Source organism: Mycteria americana, chromosome 15 (assembly GCF_035582795.1).
Source record: "Mycteria americana isolate JAX WOST 10 ecotype Jacksonville Zoo and Gardens chromosome 15, USCA_MyAme_1.0, whole genome shotgun sequence".
Taxonomy (NCBI): Eukaryota; Metazoa; Chordata; class Aves; order Ciconiiformes; family Ciconiidae; genus Mycteria; species Mycteria americana.
Window position 1 is genome coordinate 9,572,242 of NC_134379.1, and position 23,949 is coordinate 9,596,190.

Here is a 23,949-nt window from a genome sequence, read left to right on the forward strand (position 1 = left end):
ATAAGTGCTAAACATCACAAGATTCCTATAAGGGAGATAGACCAAGGTCTCATTTGGCATATAAAGGCAGTCATGTATTCCATTGATGGTATCTAGGAACAGTTTGGAAGTCTTCAGAACCTTCTGCTCTAACTGTTGTATTTGCATCTTGTTATATCTAAAGTATCAGCCAGGATTTAAATAAATCTCTTTGTTCTTTGTCTCCTTCCTGTTTCACTCTAACCTGCACTATCTCTTGCTAGCTATGGCAGAACTGACAGAATTTACTAAGTTCATGCCATTATCGCTGCATAGCAGGATTCAACTCCTGCATTTGCCTGTAATTCCTCTGTGAGTACTGCTTTGACCACTTCACAGGCTGCAATTCTAGGTTAAGCAATAGCACATTTAAAGTTTATTTGTATGGAATCAGGGGGAAAAAAAGAAAGGAAGGTCCTTGATGAATTTGGGTCTTCCAAGAGAGTTCAGAGATTATTAGCTTGAAATAAGATGATGAAGGGCTAATATTTTCTGGTGGCTGCAAGATTTGACATTGTTAGTCCTTATTGCCAGGTGGCTTGGCAAAAAGCTGAACTGTGTGATATTGCTACCCATGTTAACAAACACATTTCATTTTGTGTTTGGCCCAAAGTTCTCTAATAAAAGGTGTGTCAGTTGCTTTCCAGCTAAGAGCGGCATGCAGCATCGATTCTGTAGTCTATAAACTGTTACTGCAACAGTCATGGAATTGGAGGAGAATTATTGCATTCTGTCTCTTGCAAGGGCAAGGTCTGCCAAGGTTGTGTCAGTGGAAGGACTTTGATAGTGGGATACATAAATCCGAGAGCTAAGACATAGTCAAGGAGTATGTGAAATGAGTGATATTTGTTATAAAACTTAAAGAAAAGTAATTATGTATGGAGGAATAGATTCAGCTGCAAATTAGAAAACCTATATAAAGCACTTTGAAGGAAAAGATGTCTGGATAAAGGTCTATACTAAATAATCTCTGTACTTCAAGGAACTTTTTCTCCAGACTGGTTTGGAGAAGAAAACACATGAACAGTACAGGCAAGAAACACAGAGGAAGTAGGGGTATCATAGGAAGATGTATAATAGGTCTGGTTCTTCTTAGGAGAATGTAAAGTACCCCTCTGAAAACATCTGTTAGTTTGCCACTGTGCCTTTCTTGGGACCGCATTTTCATCAACCAGATACAACATCTTGACCAAGACCTTACAGAATAAGATGCTGGCACCTGTTATAGTGGATTTTATTTCCTAGGTGCCATCTGACTTTGTGGCCTGTGTCACCAAATAGATACTGCCTTCTAGAACTGCTCCAGCTTAATAGCATAGCTTTAATGCTTTCCTCAAGCATTGATTAGTCTGTACAGCCTGCTCAAATCTATGTCCAGGGCTGGCTGAAAGGTTTAATCTTTTCTAAGACCACAGCTGTAAGAACTGTTGGGGGCCTTACTCCTTTTCCTGATGGCTGGGTCTCCATCTGTGATGAATTAGGGAATTCCCACAGGGCACCAAGGCTTTGAGGCTGCCTGTCTCTTGGAGTCCATTTCATTTTGGAGGTTATCTCTCTGAAGGAGCCTTTAGGAGTACTTGTACTGGCACAGCGGTGTTCTGTTGGTTTCATTTGGAAACCCAAGCAAAGGGGGATCTTTGAGCACTTTCTAAAACTGTGCCGAATGTTCCTCTTCACAGGCTCTTGCTTTCCTCTTCTTGGGTTCAGCAGTTCATTACAGTTTATTTGGGAGGGTGGTATATGTTTCCTATTTTGGCTCTTCTCCTGAGGATTTGTGACACAAAGCAACCCACATACCTTCTCTGGTTCCTTTCCCCCCTTTTAAGATGAAGTTAGTGTTTGTAAGCATAGACAGAGATGTTTAATTTATAAGCACAACAACTCTTAAATAGATAAGCATAGTCACTGAGCCTGCCTTCATCTTCACAATAAAGAATGTCAATGCAGTGTGTATAGTCACTGTTTTCTTCTTTTTTGCAGATTTTTATTGCATTTGGAGAACTGTTTTTATCTGTAAACTGGGCTGTTGTGACGGACATACTGCTGGTAAGTGCTTGTGAAACTATTTCCTTATTTTGAGTTTTTCAGCTTTTCTCATATTGTTCATAAGCCTGCATCTTGGTGGCCAGAAGGACCTCTGTCTTCTAGGAAGAGATGAATGAACTCTTACTAAGAATACCCTTATTGGTACCCTGCTAACATTAGGGATGTAATCACATGCCACAATGCACTGCTGTGCAAAGATGGCAGTAACAATATAGGTGTGGTGGTGCAGTAGTCCAAGCGCATTGTAAGCCCAGAAAGGAGATGTACTGATCTGGATGAAACTCATGCAAGTGGAACTATCTAGTGCTGCTGGTACCCACACTAGTTTGGATTTTCTGTACAGCTCTGTATTGTTCGATGTCTGCTAGAAAATAGTCTGCACCAGAAAGAGGGTCACTTTCTGTCTATAATCAGAGATTTTCTATTTGTGCTCCAAAGGTTTGAAAAGATGATCCAAATGAGGGAAAGTCAATATTCTGTAAACTAAAGTTAGTGAATCCATTACAGTTCATCATTCTGTGAACTACTGGCAAGTTCCCTTATTCCAGAATACAGCACAGATAAATTCCAGCACTTGCAAGTCCAATTCATAAGTGGTGCTACACTGCCAAAGCGTTAGGCAAGCGGCAATGCTTATGGGACTCTTGGGGATTCCAGGACTGACGCCACAAGCCCAAAGAATTGCAGTGCATTATTTCATTTGAATTCTGTCATCAGTAACTTTCTTTAGAAAGGAGTGATGTGAAAAGCACGCATCTTGTGGCACAGTTAGTCTAGGTATCAATAAGCAGCTAGTTCTTTTTATCTTTGCAAAGGCTTTTAGGGTTAGTAATTTTTTAATGCACTTGAATTTTTACTCAAAGGAAAAAATTGGCAACCTTTGGTTTGTGCTGTAGCTCCACAGTCACTAATCAGTGTCTGTGTAAAGCATGGGATGGATATTGTTGTTACTATCACTGAACTACGCAGATCATCACAGTCTTATGAAGTAGTTTATATGACTCTTTTTTTTTTAAATCCATAGTATGAACAAGCTGAATATAGTTTATCAGTCAAATAAGCGAGGAAATGGTCTACCTTGTTCGTATCTAGTAATCAGACTGCAGAAAGCTGATTTAAGTACCAAAGCCAGAGCTATTAAAATGATTGACAATGCTTTTGTTGCTACCCATGGGCATAAGACAAAGCATTTAAATTGGCACTGTCCTTTTCTGCAAAGAGTACTGCACCACAAATGAGACCCAAGCTCTCTACTTTGAAGAATCTTCTTCTGTGGGATCACTGTGTTGCAGAACGGTGAGTGTGACTGTAACCCAAACACTTGAAGCACAATGCTACCTGAGAGACAGAGAGTGTTGAGATAAGCGTGGCACGGGCAAAATGCTGATGCAGTTGGTACTGATAGAAGGCAAAGTAGGGAAATTGTGTAAAGCCATCAGGACAAGTGAGAGAAGACACAAAAGTAAGGGCAAAGCAGAACAGAAATCTCTGACTGTTTCCCACCCTCAGGCTAATGATGGAAAACCAGTAGCTGAAGAGAGCCTAAGCAAGAGTCACGTGAGCATCTTCCATTTTATGTAATAGTTTTCCTTCTACGGGAGCTCAAGTCTGTTTGCAGATTGCTACTGCAAACTCCACTGTCATAATCTTTCATATAATCTGTCATAATCTGTCATATAAGAACCTCAGTGAATGCATTAGTATGTAGCACAACATGCAGTGATGCATAATAACATGTCACAAGAGTTTAGGACAGTAAAGAAAACTTGCATCCTGTGGCTCATGTGGAACACCGTTGCCTACAAGGCTATCATCATTGCTTGCTACCACAGGAATTGAAAATTTACAACTGAGGTTGCTGTCACTATGGTCTTAGTTGCTCAGATATACAACTTGCTTAGTATTCCTAACAGCTAACTAAAAATGAGTAGTAGAAAAGCTCAGCAGAGATAAAAGTATCATTACAGTCTTCCATGTAAAAGGATGTGAAAGTATATAGCCAAATGCTGAGCACCGTCTAGTGACAAAAGGAACTAGCTGTGAAGCAGTATAGAGCTCTCCTTCCACTGACTTGACCTTGCCTTGTTGACATGAGCCTGTTTATCCTCACACTTCATAGCTCGAAGGATCTTTCTTTACATTCTGATTGAGATGAAGGAATGAAACAACTTATATTTCATGGTTCTTCAACAAAGCACTGCCGATACTGGCTATTGCATTATGTTCTCAAGTTACTGTTTCGTGGTACTGCTCTCTACATGTCAGTTTTCTGCACTCTGGAATTTTAGTTTAAAAAAAAAACAATTGCAGTCAGTATTAGTGAATTGGTTGCCTGCTTAAAACCTCAGCCAGCAGCAAGAGGGTTTTGTTTCTTCTTTGACTCTCAAAGAATGGCCAGAAACAGTTATCCTATGGGACAAGAAGTGAACAGGTGCAGAGAAACTATCACTGGTCCAAATTGAAACTTTTTATTAACTTCTATTTCAGTTTATTTTGAAATCACTGGGTTTTTGCAACAGAATCAAGTACTATTACAATTAGCATTCTTTTTACATCAGTTGAGGCACCATTGAAGGATTTTTTAAATGTTTCTCAATTTACTTTTCTTTGAACTCCTACATCTGCATTTTAATTCTCTCCTCTGTCATTGTTAAAGAGGAAGGTGACATCACTGAGTTAGATACTGTTGATATATGATGGGGAAAGTAAGGCAGGTGATTACTGTCAGCTCCTTCCTTCAATTCCTTTCTGAACCCAAACTGCAAAGTCTGCAAGGAGCTGTGCTTTCATTCAGTTCAATCACTCAGGTCTCAGCCTGCTTAGGAATGACGCATCATATTGCAGCCTGCAGGAAGTCTAGTGGGAGCGTCATTGCCATATCCTGGATCCATGTAAATCCAGAAAAGGAGGAAGTTCTTATCTCCTGAGTGACTGACACCCCTCATTTGTATTTATTTTAGAAAATGTTGGGTTTAGGTACAAGCAATATTGCATCGACTGGCAACAAGTGGGAAGGTGAAAAGTTTGGTGGAGCAGACCTCTGTAGTGGCATGTTCCCCCTGAGAACAGACATTCAGTGTATTACCATGAATGTGCTTCAGAGTGGATCTGTTGAATTCTAAATGTTACTAATTGTTTTATCAGAAAAATGATGGAATTCAGCTGAATCTGTGGATGTCTGCTCATTCAGTGGCAATCTTATTTGGGAGTTGTGTTTCATCCTGCTGAAAACACATGGGTTCAGTGTATTACTGCTATTACGTTGACTGAAGGGTGCCATAGATAACAATAATTTCTCTTTTTTTATTGTTTCCCATGTGAACTGGTAGGATTTCTGATAATGTGGCTGGATTTGCTAGCGCATGTTCTTATTTTGCCATGAAAATGACTTTTCTTTCTTCTCACATGGCACTACTAGCCAGACAATGTAGCTAGGAATTCATTTATCCTGCGACCTGTGGAGCTGAAGACAAAGGAAGATGCTGACTGAATGATAAGGACTTTCTTCCTTTGTGGCTAATACATCAAGATGCATTGCCTGTAGCAACCTTTGTGCCCCTTGTTCAGCTGTAAACATGAAGGTATCTACTGTACAACTAGTCATAATGTGCAAGTGGAGAAGTGCTGTAGCTGCCTTGCTTACAATACACTGGCTTACTGGGAGGCTGTACATGGAGTGTCCCTTATGAAATATGTTTGCCATCTGTGAGGTAATGGGACTCTGTCTTTTAGGGTTTTGGCAGGTAATAGCATAGGAGATGCTGGAACTGGAAGCTAATATGGGGATTGGGAAGGCCACCAACATGTCCCCATCTTTGTTTGGAAGTGCCCTGGGAGGTATAGGAGCATTTCCCAGCCTGTCTGTTCCATCTGCTTTTTTAGCAGACAGCTCTGTCACATAGTCTGCAGAAGGATGTCTAAAACCTCCAGGGACACCACGACAGGGTTTGCAAACTATAGCTATTTGGGGCACCCTGCTTATCTGTCAAGGCATCTGGACTGGGATCTCCTAGGAGATGACAGTGTGTAGGATGTCATCTGCATCACTGACATGGCATGGGTAACTGGGCAGTCACTGTGGACAGGCAGGATGCTATGGCTATTTCAAAGTCCCTGTGTGTGGGAGTGTTTGGTTTCTTCTTTTCCTAGTGAATCCTGCAGTGTCTTGAGCTCTTGCATATGGTTTCCATTGTGAAGAAGAACCTGAATAATAGCACAGGCAGAGTTTGTATGAGCCTCGTAACTATAGGAAATGTCCTGTTCTTCTCTTCCATTTTTCTTGTTACAGCTTTGTTCCATGTGTCTCTTGTAGTTACAGATATGAGATATTAAACGAATGTGGTAAGGAAGTGGTGCAGGGCACCGAGAGAGTGAAAGTGCACTTATCTTTTCTCATGCCTGTAGTGCGCACAACATATTAAGTGCATAACAATACTTGATTTGTATTTCTCAAACACAGCCTGTCATTATCAATAAAAGAAGAGAAATCTGAGTCTAGGACAGATGACATGATATCCTTGGAGAGCCAAGAACTGACAGTCTCCAGTCTAGTGCAGTCTGTCATAGCAAGGTCTACTTCCCAAGCTCAGAGTTTTCTACTGTAGTTTCTTTATCTCTCTTTCTGTACAAGAGCCTGTTCCCAAAGTGCAGATGCTCAGCTGGTACTCCAGGCAGGTTCTGAGAGAAAACAAAACTTGGGTAGACTGCATGCCCTCAGTCTAGGCCAAAGTGTGCCATGACCACAGTGAGGAGGAGCTGTTGGACTGTTCCTTCATCCCATGGATGACAAAGATTTCAGCTTCCAGATCAGCCAATCTCACATGACTCTGGTCTTACACTGGCAGGGGACTGGATGCAGTGCGATGGCAACATGACGTTAAAGTGGTTTTCTGTAACTCTGAAGAGATTTCCAAGACATCCCTGTTTTAATATTTAGTGTTGTTGAAGCACTCTGTCTAAATATGCCTAATGAAAAGTAAATGTTCCATCCATGGTTAGAAAGATCTACTTTGGAGAGACTAGGAATGGAAAGGGATGCAAGCTAGCTGTATGTGTACAAAGTAAGGAAGGAGGTTGTGTCTTTTAATAAAACTGCATTGTATAGAGTACTCCTACTGGGTGCAAAGATGCTGTTTTAAGATATTGAATGATTTGTGTATCCAAGTTTGTGGCCATTTCCGGCTAAAAGGGGCACTGCCAATGTGGACTGTTTCTTTACTGAAACTGGTTGCAATATGGGGTAAGCAGGATCAAAAGGCTCCCACTGAGTGGAATGGGTTATATGAGCTCTTGAGAAACTCCCTCTCTGAACAGAGGAAATCTGGCTGTAGAAGAAAGGACGTCACTGCTCATTGCTGTGTTTCTGGCATTCCAGCAGGGTGTAAGGCATGTTACTGCTTAGAAAACCCTGGCTACAAGAAGGGTTTACTAGGCAGAGATAAGAGGACAGATAGCCAAGTTGGCTATAATTTTTGCTAATTGTATTGGGGAAATCTGTCTATTTTCTTTCTCATTTTAGATCAAATGCTCTGTTAAATCTAAATGGGATTCACAGCCTCACTTCCTAAGGAAACAAGACTTACTATAATCTGTATCTGCTTTCTCTTTAAATTTTGAAACCATGGATTTCAACCAAGTTTGATAAAGAGGTACCTCAGGAAGACCCGAGTTCATGCAGGCCTTGTGAAAATAGGTGACCTTGCTGAGAAAAATTATCCAAATTGGCACCCCCCAGAAGAGCCGTGTTTTAGGGAAAGACTCTGCGGCACAAACGTCTTGTCAAACATAAGAGAAAATGGTAGAAATAGGTTTGTGAGAGAGAGACGTATAGCATGAAAACCATAGCAGTGGAAAAAGCTTGGCATGATACTTAAACTACAAGATGTAAATTGTGCATTATTCTATGAATGGGTTTTTATCAAAATAACATTTTTTAGGTGTTTTGATTCATATAGAATCGATCTTCGTACCAAGAATGTATGTCCTACTAGCTCCTGCAGATGGGGGGCTGCAAGAGGGAAAGGAATGCAGTGCTACAGAACCCTCTGTCAATGCACCCCTGAATGCAAACCATTACCTTAATATAGCTTATTGCCCTTCCTCTTTCTGCATCTGTGCTATGGATTTGTAGTTTCTGTATAGTTAAAATGCTGTAACTTACTGGTATGTATAGGTCCTGACTGCATGTGGCACTGAAGCATTTTTTGCTCTTATTCTCACAAGAGTAATTAACCTTGGTGTCTTGGACAATGTTGCTTCCTTACCCGCCTGTTTTAATATCTATTAATGGAGTTCCACCCACCCTAAAGATGTGGCATTGATGTTGCTATTGTGATATAGCTACATCTTAGTGGTAGGTAAATAATTTTTAATCTTGTGTTCTGAGGCCTCTTTAAACACAAAGAATGTTAATAAAACTCTTAAGTTAAATGTGAGAGCAGGATCTTTTTTGTCCTTCTAAACCCAACTTGTCATGCATATTAGTGTTTCTTTGAAGACAGCTATAGAGCCACAATAGCTTATATACCTTGAGTTTGTGTCTTGGTAAAACACCAGTCACCCTGTTAATTAGTATTTGAGACACCCTAAGTGATGTTCAGATCAGTTTCCAAAAAAATCAAGTTGGGGTATAGAGGAGCGGGAGGATATTAAGCATTTTGTCTCTGATATAAGCAAGTGGTTGGAAAACAAAGGTATGAAGGTTTAAAATTGCTTCTGTCTCATTCTAACTGTGAATGCTTTTTTGTGTAAATGTATTATTGAAAGAGAGAGAGAGACACACACAAATTATATAGAATCCTACTGTACTTCTTCAAGCACAGTTGATCTTCAGCAACACAGACATAAAGCCCTTATTACCCCCAAATGACTATATTTCATTTTAAAAAATAGCTTTAATCTGTGTGATGCTTTGTCATGTTCTGGATGTGCACCACATCTTCTTCTTCAGCTTGTTATTTAAACTGTGTGCATGCAAAAGCATAATCATTTTGAGATATTGTTACTAGATTAGCTGTATCTCAGGTGCTATCCAGTTACAAGCAGCAAACTTCTGCCATCAGAGCTATCATCAGAGCACCATCAGCCACTTCTGGTCTGCCAGGTTGGGTCCCCTCCCTCTGTCTTCACCTGGTCTGCAAGGTCTCAGCTGACATCCTTTATAGCCATGGCAGCTACTTCAGGTTCCAGGTACCCCAGTTGCCCCCAGCAGTCTAGACCATGCCTGCTGACACAGTTTCATAAGAGATTTTTCTCTGAGGCTGTCAGTGCTGAATCTCCTTATTAGTAAATCAGCACAACTGGACGGGTTACTGGTTGAACGTTTCTGTTAGTTGCATGGCCAAGTGAATCTGTACAAGCTGCTGTGAAGCTTTGAATGGACGCAGGAGAGTCATGTTTATCCTGCTTTATTGTCATTCTCCCTTGTGTGTTGCTTTCTTGAATGTTTTTTTCCTCAACAAAACACCCAGTGTACCCTTTTGCTCAGAATAACTTCTCTGTCTCCAAACTTGTAAACAGTGTTTGAATATGAAATATATAATGAATACATTCATCTCTTTAGGATGTTATATAAGTAGTTGGCCATTCATGAGCTTCACTCTGTTAATATTCATTCTCTTGTGGGTTGTGTTTTGTTTCAGTATGTGGTGACACCAAGACGGCAGTCTACAGCTATTGCCCTGCAGATTTTGGTGAGCCATTTGCTGGGAGATGCAGGCAGCCCATATCTCATTGGGACTGTAAGTGAATTCTCTGCTTATTGAGCTTTCCTTAGGGTAAAACTTTTAGAAACTGAAAGACAGACACTCACAGATTGTAGGCACTTCCTGGTCCAAAATTAGAAGTTACTCGAATTGGTGGCCTTGATACTAGAATACAGAAAGACATTTTTCTAAACATTTTTACGTGCATGCAACTTCTTGGTCCTGTGACACTGCAGGTATGCAGAATATCATCCTATACCTGTAGGTGTGAGCAGTTCCATGCAGTTTGTAGAAATTTATTTTGATTTTAAATTTGCAAACTGATAAATTTTTGAAGGTGTACATTTTTGCAAAGACAGTGTCATGGGTATTGTACTTGGATTTAAGCACTTTCTGCTAAGTTTGTGAGGAGTTTCATGGAAATCAATCAAATACCATTTTATATCTTGAAACCTAAAACTCTTAGTTCAAATCTTAAGGTTTGAAATCTTGCAACTAGTCAGTGCTCTCTTGAAAATCAGAACAAGAGTGACTGCAATGGTTGCCTTTTGATACTACTTAGCATTCAAAGCTCTGGTCTCAAATTACCTTAACGTTGGATTCCCATATTGCTTGAGACCTAATTTCTTTGCCCTTCCTACATTTATTTGATCTTAGGTGCTTCTGGACAAAGCAGCCTAGTACTGTTCTCCTTGCAGTTCATTTGTTTTAGTTCCAGTGGACGATATCTGTCAGTGTTGTTTCCTTCCTTCATTATTTTTGATTTAAGACACAGTAATTCTGCACACAGTAGCTAACCGATCACCCACTTTGATTTTTCTGCTTTACTGGACATGGGAGAGAGAGTGAGTCGTCATTGTTGTTGTTTTAAAGTTTTGTTTAGATGGAAGTTTATTTTAAAAAGTTCAGCTGGGGAATATCTGTTCTTTCTTTGTCACATGTTGACAGTGTTAGGGTTAGACAAGGCCAGACAGAAATGCCCGAGTGGAGCTGGGCCTGCAGGCACAGCTGCTGCTGGTCCAGCCAGCCAGGAGATCCCCCTTGTCCTCAGCTGGGTGAAAACCAGAGTGTCAACTGTGTAATCTGTCTGGCAGAGAAGACAGCCCTCTCTCCCTGAGATTCCTCCTGCTGGCTCTCTTTTTTTGGCAAACGAAGAGATTGCTTTGCTCATTGGTGTGTATTATGAAACTATTGCCCTCGCACTGATTTGGCTGTATGCCTGGGGGCACATAATAACCGACATCCCTGTGTCATGAAAAATGGCTGAAATGATATGCAAAAATGGGAGGTATCTTAAAAGCTGAAATATGTCTTGTGCGTTCTCCCTTCTCTGACTATTCTATTGATTTATGCTTCCTGCCTGAAAGATGAAAATGTTTGTATCTCTTACCCACTGTTCTTTGCCATCTTTGAGGCACAGGCAGAATTGAGGCTTCTTGCTGGATGTGCTGCTGCATCCTGCTAGTGACTGTGTGCAGACTACTTCTTATGCAGTACCTTCCATGCAGTTGCCTTAAATAGCAGCTAATCGAAAAGTGCAAAGACAAAAAAAGCTTATCCAGATGAGATTAACCTCAGGTAACCTTGCAACTTTGCCAAGAACAGAGACAATAAATCCATGAATAAAACTGCTGTATGTCCAAGTGGGGTCCTATGCAATAAGCAAAACATTGTCTCCTGGAATGCTTCCGTGAACCAATATACCAACGCTGCCCATGTCCGCTGTTGATTAACCACCAAATCTTCTGCATTCATGTCTTGCTATTGTTTACTAACCTGCTTCAGCTAACCCTTTAGCTTAAAAACTGGCTGGAGAGTCAGGGAATAGTCTTTTTCAGAGTCTGTTTTTCTTCCCTCGGCAGTCCAGAGATTTTCTTACTAAGCATTTTAAAATTAAATAAATGCATTAGGTTTGTATTTTGGCCATTATGCTTGCTGTAGTCCCTAGGTGCCCATTTAGAGTTGATCTTGCTCTTCTTTGCTTAAACTGTCATAAATAATCATACTGAACCCAGCAAAGGTTGAAGAGTCTCGTATTTGTGTATTTCAAGTCACGTAGCACTTTCTAACCATCAAGAACAAATGTGGGAATAAAAATGACTGCATTCAACATTCATCTTTTTGTTTATGCTAACAAGAGATTTTAAGTTCCTGGGTTAAGTATTGAATCTTACTGAGTTTCTTGAAATCAGCTCTTCTTTCTGTCTACAAAAATAATGCGTATCATTTATAGCTTTTACAACCTCATCCTCCAGTCAGTGCAGAAAGCAGCTGCCTGGTATCTTCTTCTTCCCAGTTCCTCATAATGTCACTCCATGACTCCTCGAATGCCTTTTGGCTCAAAAGCAGACTCCACTCTTGTCTCAAACTAATTTCCAGCTCTTCCCTTTTTAATGAGCTTTGCTGCTTGTGCCTGTATTGATGCTAACCCCCTGTTTCTATCCATTTGATGCTGATTAGGGTATAAAGTTTTTCAATAACATCAAGAAATTATAAAGGTCATTGTCAAATGTCTATCCTGTGCTAGCTATCTGGAGATGGGCTAGAAAATGGTAAAATGAGTTAATGTTTACCAAACATTATAAACATTGGTTGCAGTATTTCCTACTCTTGTGACTGGAGGCACTGAAGGTATAAAAGAACATGAGATTCCTTGACCAGGTGGAAGCTGGACAGCAGTGAAGTATAGGTGTATTGGGTACCGGGTTTGACAAACTTTGGTACCAGGCTTTTTGTCCCTATCTGCCTAGTTTTATTCTTTTCAAGGACCACACGGTAAACAGTCTGTTTAAACCAAGAGAGGATGATGATATTATCCCAGATTAATGACAGCCTTGTTCACTCCCTAGATCTCCAATGCTATCCAGGCCAAGAATGCCCACTCATTCCAGTGGAGTTTCTGGAGCATGCAGTACAGCTTCATTGTGTGTGCTTTTGTTGGTGTCTTTGGAGGAGGTTTTTTCCTCCTGACATCTTTCTACATTGAGGAGGATCGTAAGGAAGCGGAGCGGCATTGAGGTTTCTATATATCTTTATAACTTTTAAACCTGTATCTGATTGCTTTCCTGTTTGTACACTAGCTATGATATCGGCTCTGTAAAGTTAAAACACAAATGTCTGCATTATGTTAATACCACGTTAGTTTCTATAAAAAAATAAAGGCAAAATCCCAGCAGCGTCTCAGATTAAACAAACCTCCCATATTGAGCAAAACAGATTGCAGAACACACAAGTGCTATTAGTGACACCTTCAAAATTCTGCAGTCTATGGTGGTAATAAAATAGCTTTACTGTAGGTAATGCACCATTACAGACTTCATGGAAGGTGCGGTTCTTTTTCTACTCTGGTCTTTCTGAGCCTGGTAGAACCAGTCCTAGCTCTCTGTAATACTTCTCCCTCTTCCCTGAAAGAAGTCATATTCAAAGTGTAAAAGACTTAAAGAAAACCTCACGAATTGGACAGAATATTGTCCTCAGTCACCTAGATTCTTAACAAATTCCATCTGCTCTGACTTGGTTTTCTAGGTACCAGAAATGAACGCTGTCTTTCAAATGAACTCTGGGGCAAGATTTCCAAAGAAGAAAAGAATGTCCTCCCCTTTTTGTTTCCTTTTTGCTTAATGAGATACAGCTAGAGAAAAGGCCAAATAACAATTCCTCCATATGGCAGAAAATCCTGCATACTGACTTTTTTGGATGCTTTTGACTGCGAGTCAAAAATTGCTACTGCATTGGCATATGGCAACCCTCCCCCATCTGCAAAACAGGCACGAGTATTCTGTGGAGCTGGGCAGCTCCAGAAGGTAGTGTATAGAGCTGTCACAGGCACGACTGCTAACCTAAACAAGACAGTAGCATTTAAGGCAGAACATCTCATGGAGATTAGGAAGCGAGGCCTATGAATTCTCAGCAGGATAAGACTTTCCTGTAGAATTTGGAAAATGTAGATAGCACAAGAAGTGTTTTCAGTCATCTGAAATGACTGAGAGAAGCAGAAACTATCAAAGTCAGTGTCAGATTCAGGAGTGGAGGGTTGTGATCATTTTATATGTAATATGTTAATGGCTTCTTTCTAATCCTTTGAGGCTCTTCAGCATATCCTCAGGCCTTGGGTAAGTATTTCCTCTCGTGAGTGAACAGCAGTAGCTGTAAAACCACTTAAATATAACGATTCATTTGAGCTCTTATCTCTAAAGTGCATAAGACTTTGGATATGGTATCTGTTGTCATAATATCATGCCAGGTGCCAAACAGGACATGATTAGTGGAGCCAACTTTCATTGTTTGATGTAATGTAGTTCCCAGCAGCACCTTAAAGCCAAAGCCTGAGGAAGATATTAGCAAGTGAATTGTGAAGTATTCTGAATCTTGTGCCTGATTCTCCCAGTAAATCATAAGGATCATAAAGCACAACATCCCTGTAACGACTGTGAATATCTAATGTCATTATAAATAGCATAATTCAGCAACTGCAGGTTTTTGTTTCTCCCTCTCTCCCCCTCATTTTTAAAAAATCTGTTCAGAAACTTGACTTAAACCCAGGTACTGAAATTTGGCCAGAGCTTATGCCATTATGGGAAATAATAGAGAAACTTTTTTGTGATACTCAGTATGAGTGTAATAATTGTCTTTAAAATAATAAAAATTGGCATTCTGAAGAACTGAGCAACTTTTTCTGGTTGTAAAAACTAGCCAAAGCCATTATACCGCTGACATTTTGGAAATTCATGTGGTGCCAAAGAACCCATGTCCAACAAGGGATTTTTACTATTGGATATGGACACATCAGCTTGTAGAGGTCCTAAGTGCTTGTCTTAACATTTTTCAGGCTATTTTTTAAGTACCTGGTAGCAATGTTTGGATTGAAACCTCTTGCTTGTATTTGGCAGACCTGGTGAAATTTGTAGCATTTTGTCTTCCAGCTAGAAGGAGAACAATTCACTTTGTACCAATGCCTCATTGTAGGATGAATTTGGGAGGTCTGAAAACATTCTTTAAGGACTTAACTCACTGCACACTTGAGGTTGGACTTGCAAGAGTCTAAGATTCATCTGGTACACTGTTACTGTACTACATGTGCTGTTTGATGATCTCCACATGGGTCTGGCAAACTGCTACTTTGTCGAAAAGTTAAATTCTGAGATGAGGTGAAATTCACCAATGCAATATCTTGTACAGCGGTACCTTCACTGGATACCATTTACTGTTACATCACTTTATGCCCAGAAACTGGTGGAAGAGTTCTGTGACAAGTGCACATCAGTATTTGAGGCCAAAAACTTATTTTGATTTTGTTTAATTCTGTGATATTTCTTGGTGGCAACAGTGCCAGATCCTTCCTTAGGGTTTTATCAAAATTTCTCAGAAGCTGCATATAAGCGTACCGCCATAAAGCTTTGCATTGTGCTTTGAGTCTCTTGTACACAATATATAGACATGTATATTATGTACAGCCTAATTCTGAAATTGTTTGGGAATATTGGTATTAGGTAATGGTTTGGTTTTGGTAAAGAATTCATTTTATAAGGTAGCCTGATACTATGAAAGGTGTTGAGCTTGGATTTACAGAGCTCTGAGGATCAGTAACAGAATCACAAGATTCTACCTCAGTTGCCAAACTCTAGAGATAAAGTTTGCAATTGCTAAAATCATTGACAGCTGCAAACCAGATGTCCCCAACACCACAGCTGGTTCCTTGAAACTCAGGCAGACAGGCCAAGATCTTGAGAATAATTTTTCCCATTATTCAGCTATGGTAGGATTTAAGCAGCTTGATAGTACGTATCTATTGGTATGTTCATGATTTGCCCTGTAAACAGATGATCTCTTTATCACTTTTGTTAAGTCAGCATTAATTCTTCTTAAAAAAAATTCGGAAACTCTATCTGGAATACTGCAGAGGCACGCATTTGACATATGAGCAAGAGATGCCAAATGCTGTTCTGTAGATGGTACATGAAGTCCGTGACAAATTCATTCCTACTCCTACTCTCTGTGAACGTCAGTGCCTAGAAATTAGCAGGATCACACTGACTAGTTGAATTCCATCTTTTCAAATGCTTCCCTCTTTTCGTTGTAATGTAAGAGGAGAGGACTTTTATTTTTGTTAATTTTTTTTCTGCATTTTAGTAAGACTAACATCCAAGCCAAGAGGCAGGATGCTCTGAGCTGTGCCTGGGCCTCCCTGGAGCTGCACTGTCCTCTGCCTTGCTGAGAGCTGCTGACTTAGAGGTCATGCAAAGGTGCAGTGCCTGTGTGAAACAGCCCTGGGAGGCTCTGCCTCCAAAGCAGGGAAACTGTTTCCATCATCTGTTTGGCTCTGTGTCTTACATAAAGATAAAACTTTCTCACTAGGATATGTAAAAGGAGTAGAATTTCTTAAAATTTTCTGCATGTCTTGAATTTGCTTCTTAGCAGGGGGCACCAAATTCTGCACTGAGGGATTAGCACAACAGTTTCTTAGTGCTGGAGGGGGCTGTTGTACATTGTAGCTGTTTAAGACATTACGCTTTTTGCATGTCATCAAAAACCTGTATTAGAGAAAGTCACGGAGTCTTGTCACACGGCCAGCGAAGAAACAAAAGTTCTCTTTAGGCATCAATTGAAATACCAGTTATTTTCTATGGTTCCAACTGAGTAGAAGTAAGAAAAAGTGGAGGGCTTAAAGAAGTTACTGAATTTGCTGCTCTGTCTAGATGGGAAAGAGCTGCTGCTGGAAGCTGCTGGCTATTGAGATAGTTTGTTCTGCAGCATTCAAGTTGCTTGGAATCTCTGTCCCTTGCATCAAACAAATGACAATCGGACAAGTTGACAAACTTGTATTTTCTGCAACTGTTCATGTATTCTCCTCCTACCCTTAACATTTCTTCTTTGCTCTTTCCAACCAAAATAGTGGGTAAGAGGCACTTTGGAACAGCTCCAAAAGGTGAGATTTTATAAGTCCATTCAGGTAATGATTTTGATCTTTTCCTCCCCTTCCCTCATTCCCCAAAGCAGGGACAGGTGATTGGTACTGACCTTTAGTGCTGTTTATGTGGCTATTTTTTTTAAGAAGTTTTAGAATTCTGCTTGGCATAAAAATTGCCTTCAGAGTCGTGATTATTTCTGGCTTCTGCTAAATGCCTGTAAAGGCATCAAGAGGGCAGGACATGTCTAAGATACAACAGTACCATGGCGTATAACTCCTTCTCCAGAGTGATTCCTTCCACCAGTGGTGTTGTGTGAGATTGCTATCAGCAGAATTTTAATTGTCAAAGACGTTTTATGTAACTTTTTCTCTCTGTCCCCCTCTCCTTCCCAAGGACGTACCCCTGTGCACTGCTCCTGAAAGGGGTTTCGCAGCACCTAAGAAATCTTTCTGTACTGTGGCTGAAGGTGGGCAGATGGCACACCACAGCTTTCCAGGCTACAGAGTTATATATTCTGTCTAGGCTGCTCCCTCCTAAGAAGAACTGGTGTTTTATTCCTCTTTGGCCTAATCACTTATGCAGCTGAATTGTCTGTTGCAAAATATTTTGCAGAACAGCTGTGATGCTTTATAATGCTACTGATGTAGCCATGGGTGTCAAAAGCATCATTTAGCTTCGGAAAAAAGGCCCAGGGTTGCTGCTGTCGTTCTGAGGGACCTGTGCTGAGCCTGGATCAGTTATGACAGTACCAACCCTGACGGCTGTTTTACTAACTCATTCCTAACTTCCACTGAAGAAGACTTTATCACCTTCATAGCTGGCCTGTGTCAGTACTCCATCAATGAAAAATTGGTATTTTCTCTCCTACTATTCTGTTGCAGAATAATTGGCTGAATTCTGTCTTGCCCGTCTCCCCTGCACTTGTCTTCCCTTGTACTCCCTCCATTTTCTAGTGACTAGAGATTCACCTAGTGCCTTTATCATTAGGTATATATGTCCTCTTAGTTTAGAATCTGTAGAATAATTAACTGGTTACTGTTTGGAAAGTAAGCTGAAAGAAGTAGACACTGTCCACCTGCCAATAGCATAATATGAGTACAGAAAGGCTCGATCAGCCCAATTTATGCTGTAGCTGACATTAGTTTTTTCTTAGCAGTAGATCCATCATCTCTGCTTTTTTACCTTCCCCTCCTCACATTAAAATGCAGATGCAGTGTCTGTTGAAATAAATTCTGAAATAACTAAGAAACCTAAAAATCCTCCATCATCCCAAAACCTTTATGGCAAAAGTTCTCTTCAGAGATAGCCTTCTGCTGTTTTGCAAACACTGTTCACTCTTCAGGCCTCCTTCGAGCGCTGGGTTCTCCTACCCTGCCTGCAATACTGCTAGTTACTGCTGCCTGTGAGGGTGCCTGGGACCTGGAGAGAAGTCACCTCCTCCCTTGAGATAGGCAAAAAAAAGCAATGAAAGAACAATGTCTGTGGGTCCCTGCCAAGTTGTGCTGGCATTCAAGTAGCTGGAACTGGCTGTATTCCATTACAAGACAGTGGGTTCATCTCAGTTCTATAATTATCTTCATTGTAATCCAGTAAAGCCTTGGAAAGGTTCTTAGAAAGCTTTTTGTTTATAAGGGAAACAAAGGTTGATATGAAAAGACTCTTGATCCTAATGCTGTATAGCTGACCAAAATTGTGTTGATCTCACTTTGTGTAATTTAATGTTTTCATAACGGTTTTGTTATTAGTATGTAAATTGACTACATATCCTGCAGTAATAAAATGGCGGTAATTTTGAGAGATTAATGTAAGTGCTGTCAAATCCCATTGTAGAAAGATCTTTTGTAAATGCACTGTTAAATGTATACAGATTTGGAATGTGACTGAATCCCAGCAGGCCGAACCCTGCCAATGGAGCTAGAGCAGGGCTGGAGAAATGTACACTGTCTCTGTAAAATCAGGATTCTATACAATGAACAAATCTGACCTGTACAGGACTTGGCTCATATTGTGGTACTAAGATCTGACTTCATCTACTCATATACTGTGGTGAGTTTTTTTCTACAGTTAATATTTTTCCATATTATTATGAAAAATGCTTTTAAATGGAATTGAAATGTAAATTCATGCATTCATGTATGCAGGTATGATTCTCTTTTCAGTATTTAATGTGTTGGGCAGTAGGCTTGAAACGGATGTAAAAAAGATGAAGGTAACCATTTTTGAAAGTACTGACTCCAAGCTAGCTATTTAATTCCACCATAATGTACCCTAGTAAGTGGCCTGACTTTTGTCTTTCTTCATTCCTTTTTTTCAGAGAGCCTTGCATCCCTCTGTTCCTAATGAAGGTGGTCTGAGCAGCCGTGTCTTCAACACTCAGGAAAATAAGGCCATTTACTTAAAGATTTAATTATGGGTTTAGGAGCCTAATCTTAGACGTCTCATTTTTGAAATCTGGCTTGTAGGCATTTTTTTCAGGAATATCTCTATCCTGCTAAATGAAAACATCACTTAAAGAAATGCAGGTCTGCGAGTACTTCTTAATCTGCAGTCTGGTAGGTAGTGCAGCTGTTAACTTCTTCATAGCTTTTTGCCTTTATAGTTTACATTTTCAGTGAATGAACTTGCTCTTTGTGTGTATTGACAACCCACCGCAGAGGAGATGTCACTGGAACTGGTATGTCAGAGCTGGGAGCAGACAGAGCTGTCATAAAAGAGGACATGAAGTGAAAAAGGACACCTGAGTTCTTGCTGAGAATATTTCCTCAGTAAAACCAGGTGAAAAGATGTTTCTTCAACCCATTTGGATAACTCTGTGGATTCGTCCGGTAGTGGAATAAAACACGGATCACAGTATAAAGGAACAGACTCCCCATCTCTGGTTTTTAAGAGCTTTGCAGGAAGGCAGCCTTGTGGTATGACGTAAGAGAGGCACGTGGGTACGAGCATGGTATGATGTAAGAGAGGTATGTGAGTACGAGCATGGAGGTGAAGAGGAGAGGCGATAGAGGAAAAATGCTGGTTAAGCAATCCAGTTCTTTTTATAGTTGACATATTAGTCTGGGTTTTGTGTTAGGAATCACTAGAGATGGTGAACACCTACAGGATGGTTAATGGCAGCTAGTTAATAGACAGTGTTTAAGCAATATCTTATCCTAGAAAATTATGTTCATGATCTGATTTTTACCACAAAAGCCTCTGCAAGCCAGCAATCTCTCTTAGTTGTCCCTCCAGTTAATCTGGGTAACCTAGGATAATTCATTGGGAATTGCGTGGTAAGCTCCTGAGAAGCGAGTTATTTTTCTTTGGCCCTTTGTTTGCCTGGAAGTCATGGAAGACAGAGCTGCTTGCCTGATCTGTAAAGTGAGGAGGCATAGCTCCTAAAGAAAACTGCAGCTCTATTTTTAGAATTGTTTTAACTGGGCATCAGATATGCGTATCTCCAGCCTATTAACCTGGTCACACTGTGTGGTCTGATCCTCCTCTAATAGCATGTGATTAAATGTGATTCATCATCATCTCCACTAAGCGCATGCAAGTGGGAGAACGTTGGTAGTGAAGCAGATGCAGTTATTTTCATACCAGCTGCTTTCTCCTGTAAATTTAGTTTGTATTGTTAAACACTGTCATGTTGTCTGAAGGGGTCTGTGTCTCCTGATTTAGTGCGATGACTGATGTTCTCTGCTGCGCTTTACCAGAGGCTCAAAGTGCTGCTGGAAAGGGTGAGGCTGACAGAAACAACAGGACTGAAGCATGGACACTGGTGGCTTTGAAGGAAGCCATTTACCTGTGTCTGGGGGAGAAGAAAATTTTCATGCTTACTGGGGTTACCTGGACTTGCCAACTTTATTAAGGAACTTTTATCTTTCTTTAAAGGCAAGGTATGGGAGGAAAGGGGAAAGATTTACATTTGCTGATATTCCATAAAAAGCAAATGTTTAACCCAAAAAGAAGAGCTTGTTTAAGTGAACAGAGAGATCTAGTAGGGAGCTTGTAACTGCCTAGAGAAGAGGTGTGGCCGTGGGATGGGTCTGCTTCAACAAGTGATTGGCTTTTTTGTGATCCCAATAATTCCAGAGCAGACTTCTTTAACTACAAGGAAGTACATTTAGCTTCTTGAGCATTGCAAACTTGCCTTAAAACCAAGCTGAGCTGCCTACTTTAAGGTGCCTGTTTTTCTTGCTGATGTGAGAAATGTCTGCCTGCCAATGGTGCTGCAGAGGTGGAAGAAAAGGATCCAAATGACTCCTCCTCCTCATAGCCTTTAGACTTTATTTCTAATGGCCCTGGAAAGCCAGTGTTAAAACTTGTTTGTTCTGAGGCAGCGTTCAACAGAGGGGCTGTAACAACTGATTTCCAACGAGTACCTGTGTATGTCAAACATGTTGTACATGCTGAAGGCAATGGAGATGGCCTGAGAGACAGTTAGTTTGAGCTGTTTGTATTTTCTTCCCAGTCAGGCTTTGCTCCGTCCTATCCTCCGCTAGCCAAAGGCTGTGGCAAGGGATAATGAGGGATAATGTTATTCTTCATCTTCAGGCTTCTTTCCAGCCTGAGATGCCTCACTCTTCTGATGTCAGCTGAGGAAAGGTAAAGGTGCTGGACAAGAGCACACAGGAGACAGGTATCTCAGCCTACTGTAAGCATGTATCTTTGCCTTTTCTCTCTCTTAAGCCTCGGAGTCATGGCTATAGGAAATGTATTATGGTGGCCAGGGAGTGCTGAGAGGCTGAAACGAAGCTGTCACCCGTGTGAAGTTGAGACCTACCAGCAGACAAGGCTGGACAAGAACTGGCACTTGGCAAGGACGTGAGTCGGATGGAGAGAGGGCTGGCAGGCGTGCAGAGAAAGCAGTGGAGTAGGAAGGCAGGAAGCAGCTGGCAGTGTAGGAAGAAGTGAGCAGTAATGGGAACGAACAGGAGGAGGAGTAGGGAATGAGAAATGTCCTCGTTAGTGCACTGATATCCAGCATCCCATTCAGCAGCAATGACATTAGGATTTCAAAGAAATGTCCAAATAAATTTGTTCCTTTAAGGGATTTACTTTAATTCTTTATTAAAATAGGAGATATATGTGCATTTTCCCCTCTGGCCCACTGTTTTATTAGGATTACCTTTAGCATCACCCCATGGGCTCTTTAATTCTTCATTCCAAATCTTCTCTGTGAAGTCGTCTCAGCAGATCCAATCAGGTATATTTCATTGCTCAACAGTAGAGAGGAAATGAATTTTTCTGATGAGGGGAAAGCACAGTGAATAGCTTGATTCTCCTCCCCAATACCATCTGCAATCAGTTTTGTGCTGCAAATGAAGTCAATGTTTTCCTGGGTCAGAGGTGGCTAATTATTCATAGCACTTTCATTTCCAGCAGTAGAGTCATCATATCTCTGCCAATCATAATTCTATTTCGTGTTTGGTTTACTTTGCATTGCTCTTAGGTTTGCAAGTCTAGCTGCTATCCAAACTTGTACTGTTCTTTGTTGCTTTTCCTGGGCTACTGCCAGTAGTTCTCTCAGCTTCTGAAGAGACCGACAAGAGGACTTTGGCACCAGTATTGTAGTTTTCTCCTGTCTTATGAGATCATGTCTGTTTAAAAAAGAAAGAAATTGGAAGGAGGGAAGAATATAACACTCAGTTCACTTGTAACTAGCCAAAAAACCCCCAACTGAGTAGTATTTCACTAAGATGGATCAGTGTCATCCGTGGGGTTTTTAATGGCAATAGAACCCTAAAGCCCAGAGAAGTGTATTAGTCAAGGCAGAGCTGGGATTTGAACATGACTGTCTTAACTCTTAGGCTGGTATGTTCCCTGCTAGTGCTTAGTGCTTCCCTCTGATGAGTGTCCAGAGCTCACATTGTTGCAGCAACCACAGATGGGTTTACAAGTCCTTTAGGCTTGTCCCTTGCAGTTTTGCCCTTGGATTTTACGGCACTATTCCTAATGTAGATTAGAAGAGTAACTGAGCGTTACAGCCCATTCGCTGCAGCAAATTGACTGATGGATGGGTAGGGATGGAAACCCAAAGAAACTATGATCCAGCCTTGCATTTTCATGTAGTAGTAAGGTGCTCTTTGCACAGACCTGTTTAGAAAGATTTTAAGAGGGCTCCAAAGTAGATGCTGATAATTAAAATGCTAATTAAAAATGTTCCCAGTGGTATTCACTGATAGTGTTGCCAGAGCAGGTGAGATCTCAATTATCGTGCTATTCCTTTTAGAACTAGAAAAATGTCCTGCAGTGAGTTAAGATGGAGTACCAAAGCCATGGTTATTTCACAGCATTTAAGTGCTGACTTTTCTCCAGATTTCTTCAGTTTCTCTTTTTCATCTTTAAAAAAAAAGTTTGTTCTGACAATTCTGAATGTATAAAACAGCCTCCTAGGGAGCCTGAAGCCTATCAGCCTCACAGGGGAGTGAGTGAAGCCACACACATCTTGCACGCAGGTTGCTTCGTGAGACCACCTCACCGTATTTACTTGCTGCCTTTGCTCAGAGTGGAGTTGGGGAGAAGACTGTTCTTGTTGCACACCGGGTAATGAGCTCCGTTTGCGAGGCAACATTCTGAAAGGCTTTGAAATAACAGCCACCAGAGCAGGGGACGTGGGCCAGCAAAGGGCCAACAGAGAGTGCCATCTTCAAGATCAGATCTTCACAGAGACTAAAGTAAAGCTTTCAAATGGTCAGTTCTTACAGCCTAAACCACAGAAAACAGGTGAGTTTTCTCAGGAGGGCTCACTGCTCTGCAGTTTTCATTGGCAGGAATTTAAACATGCTTAGTGCCATAACCGAAAAGTAGGAAATGGCACACAAAGCCAGGACTATAACAAAAAGAAAGCTGAAGATAGGAAAATCAAAGGAGAGATGATAGGATTAGAGGCAGATAGTAGGGATCCACAAAAAGGAGCAAAGGGGCTGCCAAATGTCTGACTAAAAGATGTAGTCTAGTTAGGTAGAAAGTTACTGGCTTTCACACAGGAATACCAGGACAAAGACTTGGTGGCCTCTGACTCTTGAGTGTAGTGATCACTGTAAAATAGGGGATGTGGAAGTTTCACTAATTTTTGTTGACTAGATCCTGTATCACGAAGGATGTGAAAGGGAATTCTGTCTAGCATGATGTGTAAATTTAAATTTTAGAAAAATTAATTTTCTGTAGCCAAGATGAATCTTGCTTTCAGCCTTCCTCCTAGAGGGTATCTTTAGTGCCAGATGAAGTATTTTCTGAATCAGCATCTTTTAATGGTGTAGTGGTGTAGTGCAACAGGTGGTGGTGGAAGC

General features: G+C 40.8%; 1 protein-coding gene across 1 annotated transcript in view; it reads left to right on the plus strand.

The window, feature by feature from the left end:
- Positions 1-12,784, plus strand: part of LOC142417293 (protein spinster homolog 3-like) — a 29,047-nt gene extending 16,263 nt beyond the window's left edge. The window contains exons 9-11 of the mRNA XM_075517817.1: positions 1,999-2,064; positions 9,705-9,803; positions 12,617-12,784. Of these exons, the coding sequence (XP_075373932.1) occupies positions 1,999-2,064; positions 9,705-9,803; positions 12,617-12,784 (333 nt within the window). The remainder of the gene's footprint in view (positions 1-1,998; positions 2,065-9,704; positions 9,804-12,616) is intronic.
- Positions 12,785-23,949: the final 11,165 nt, after the last annotated feature.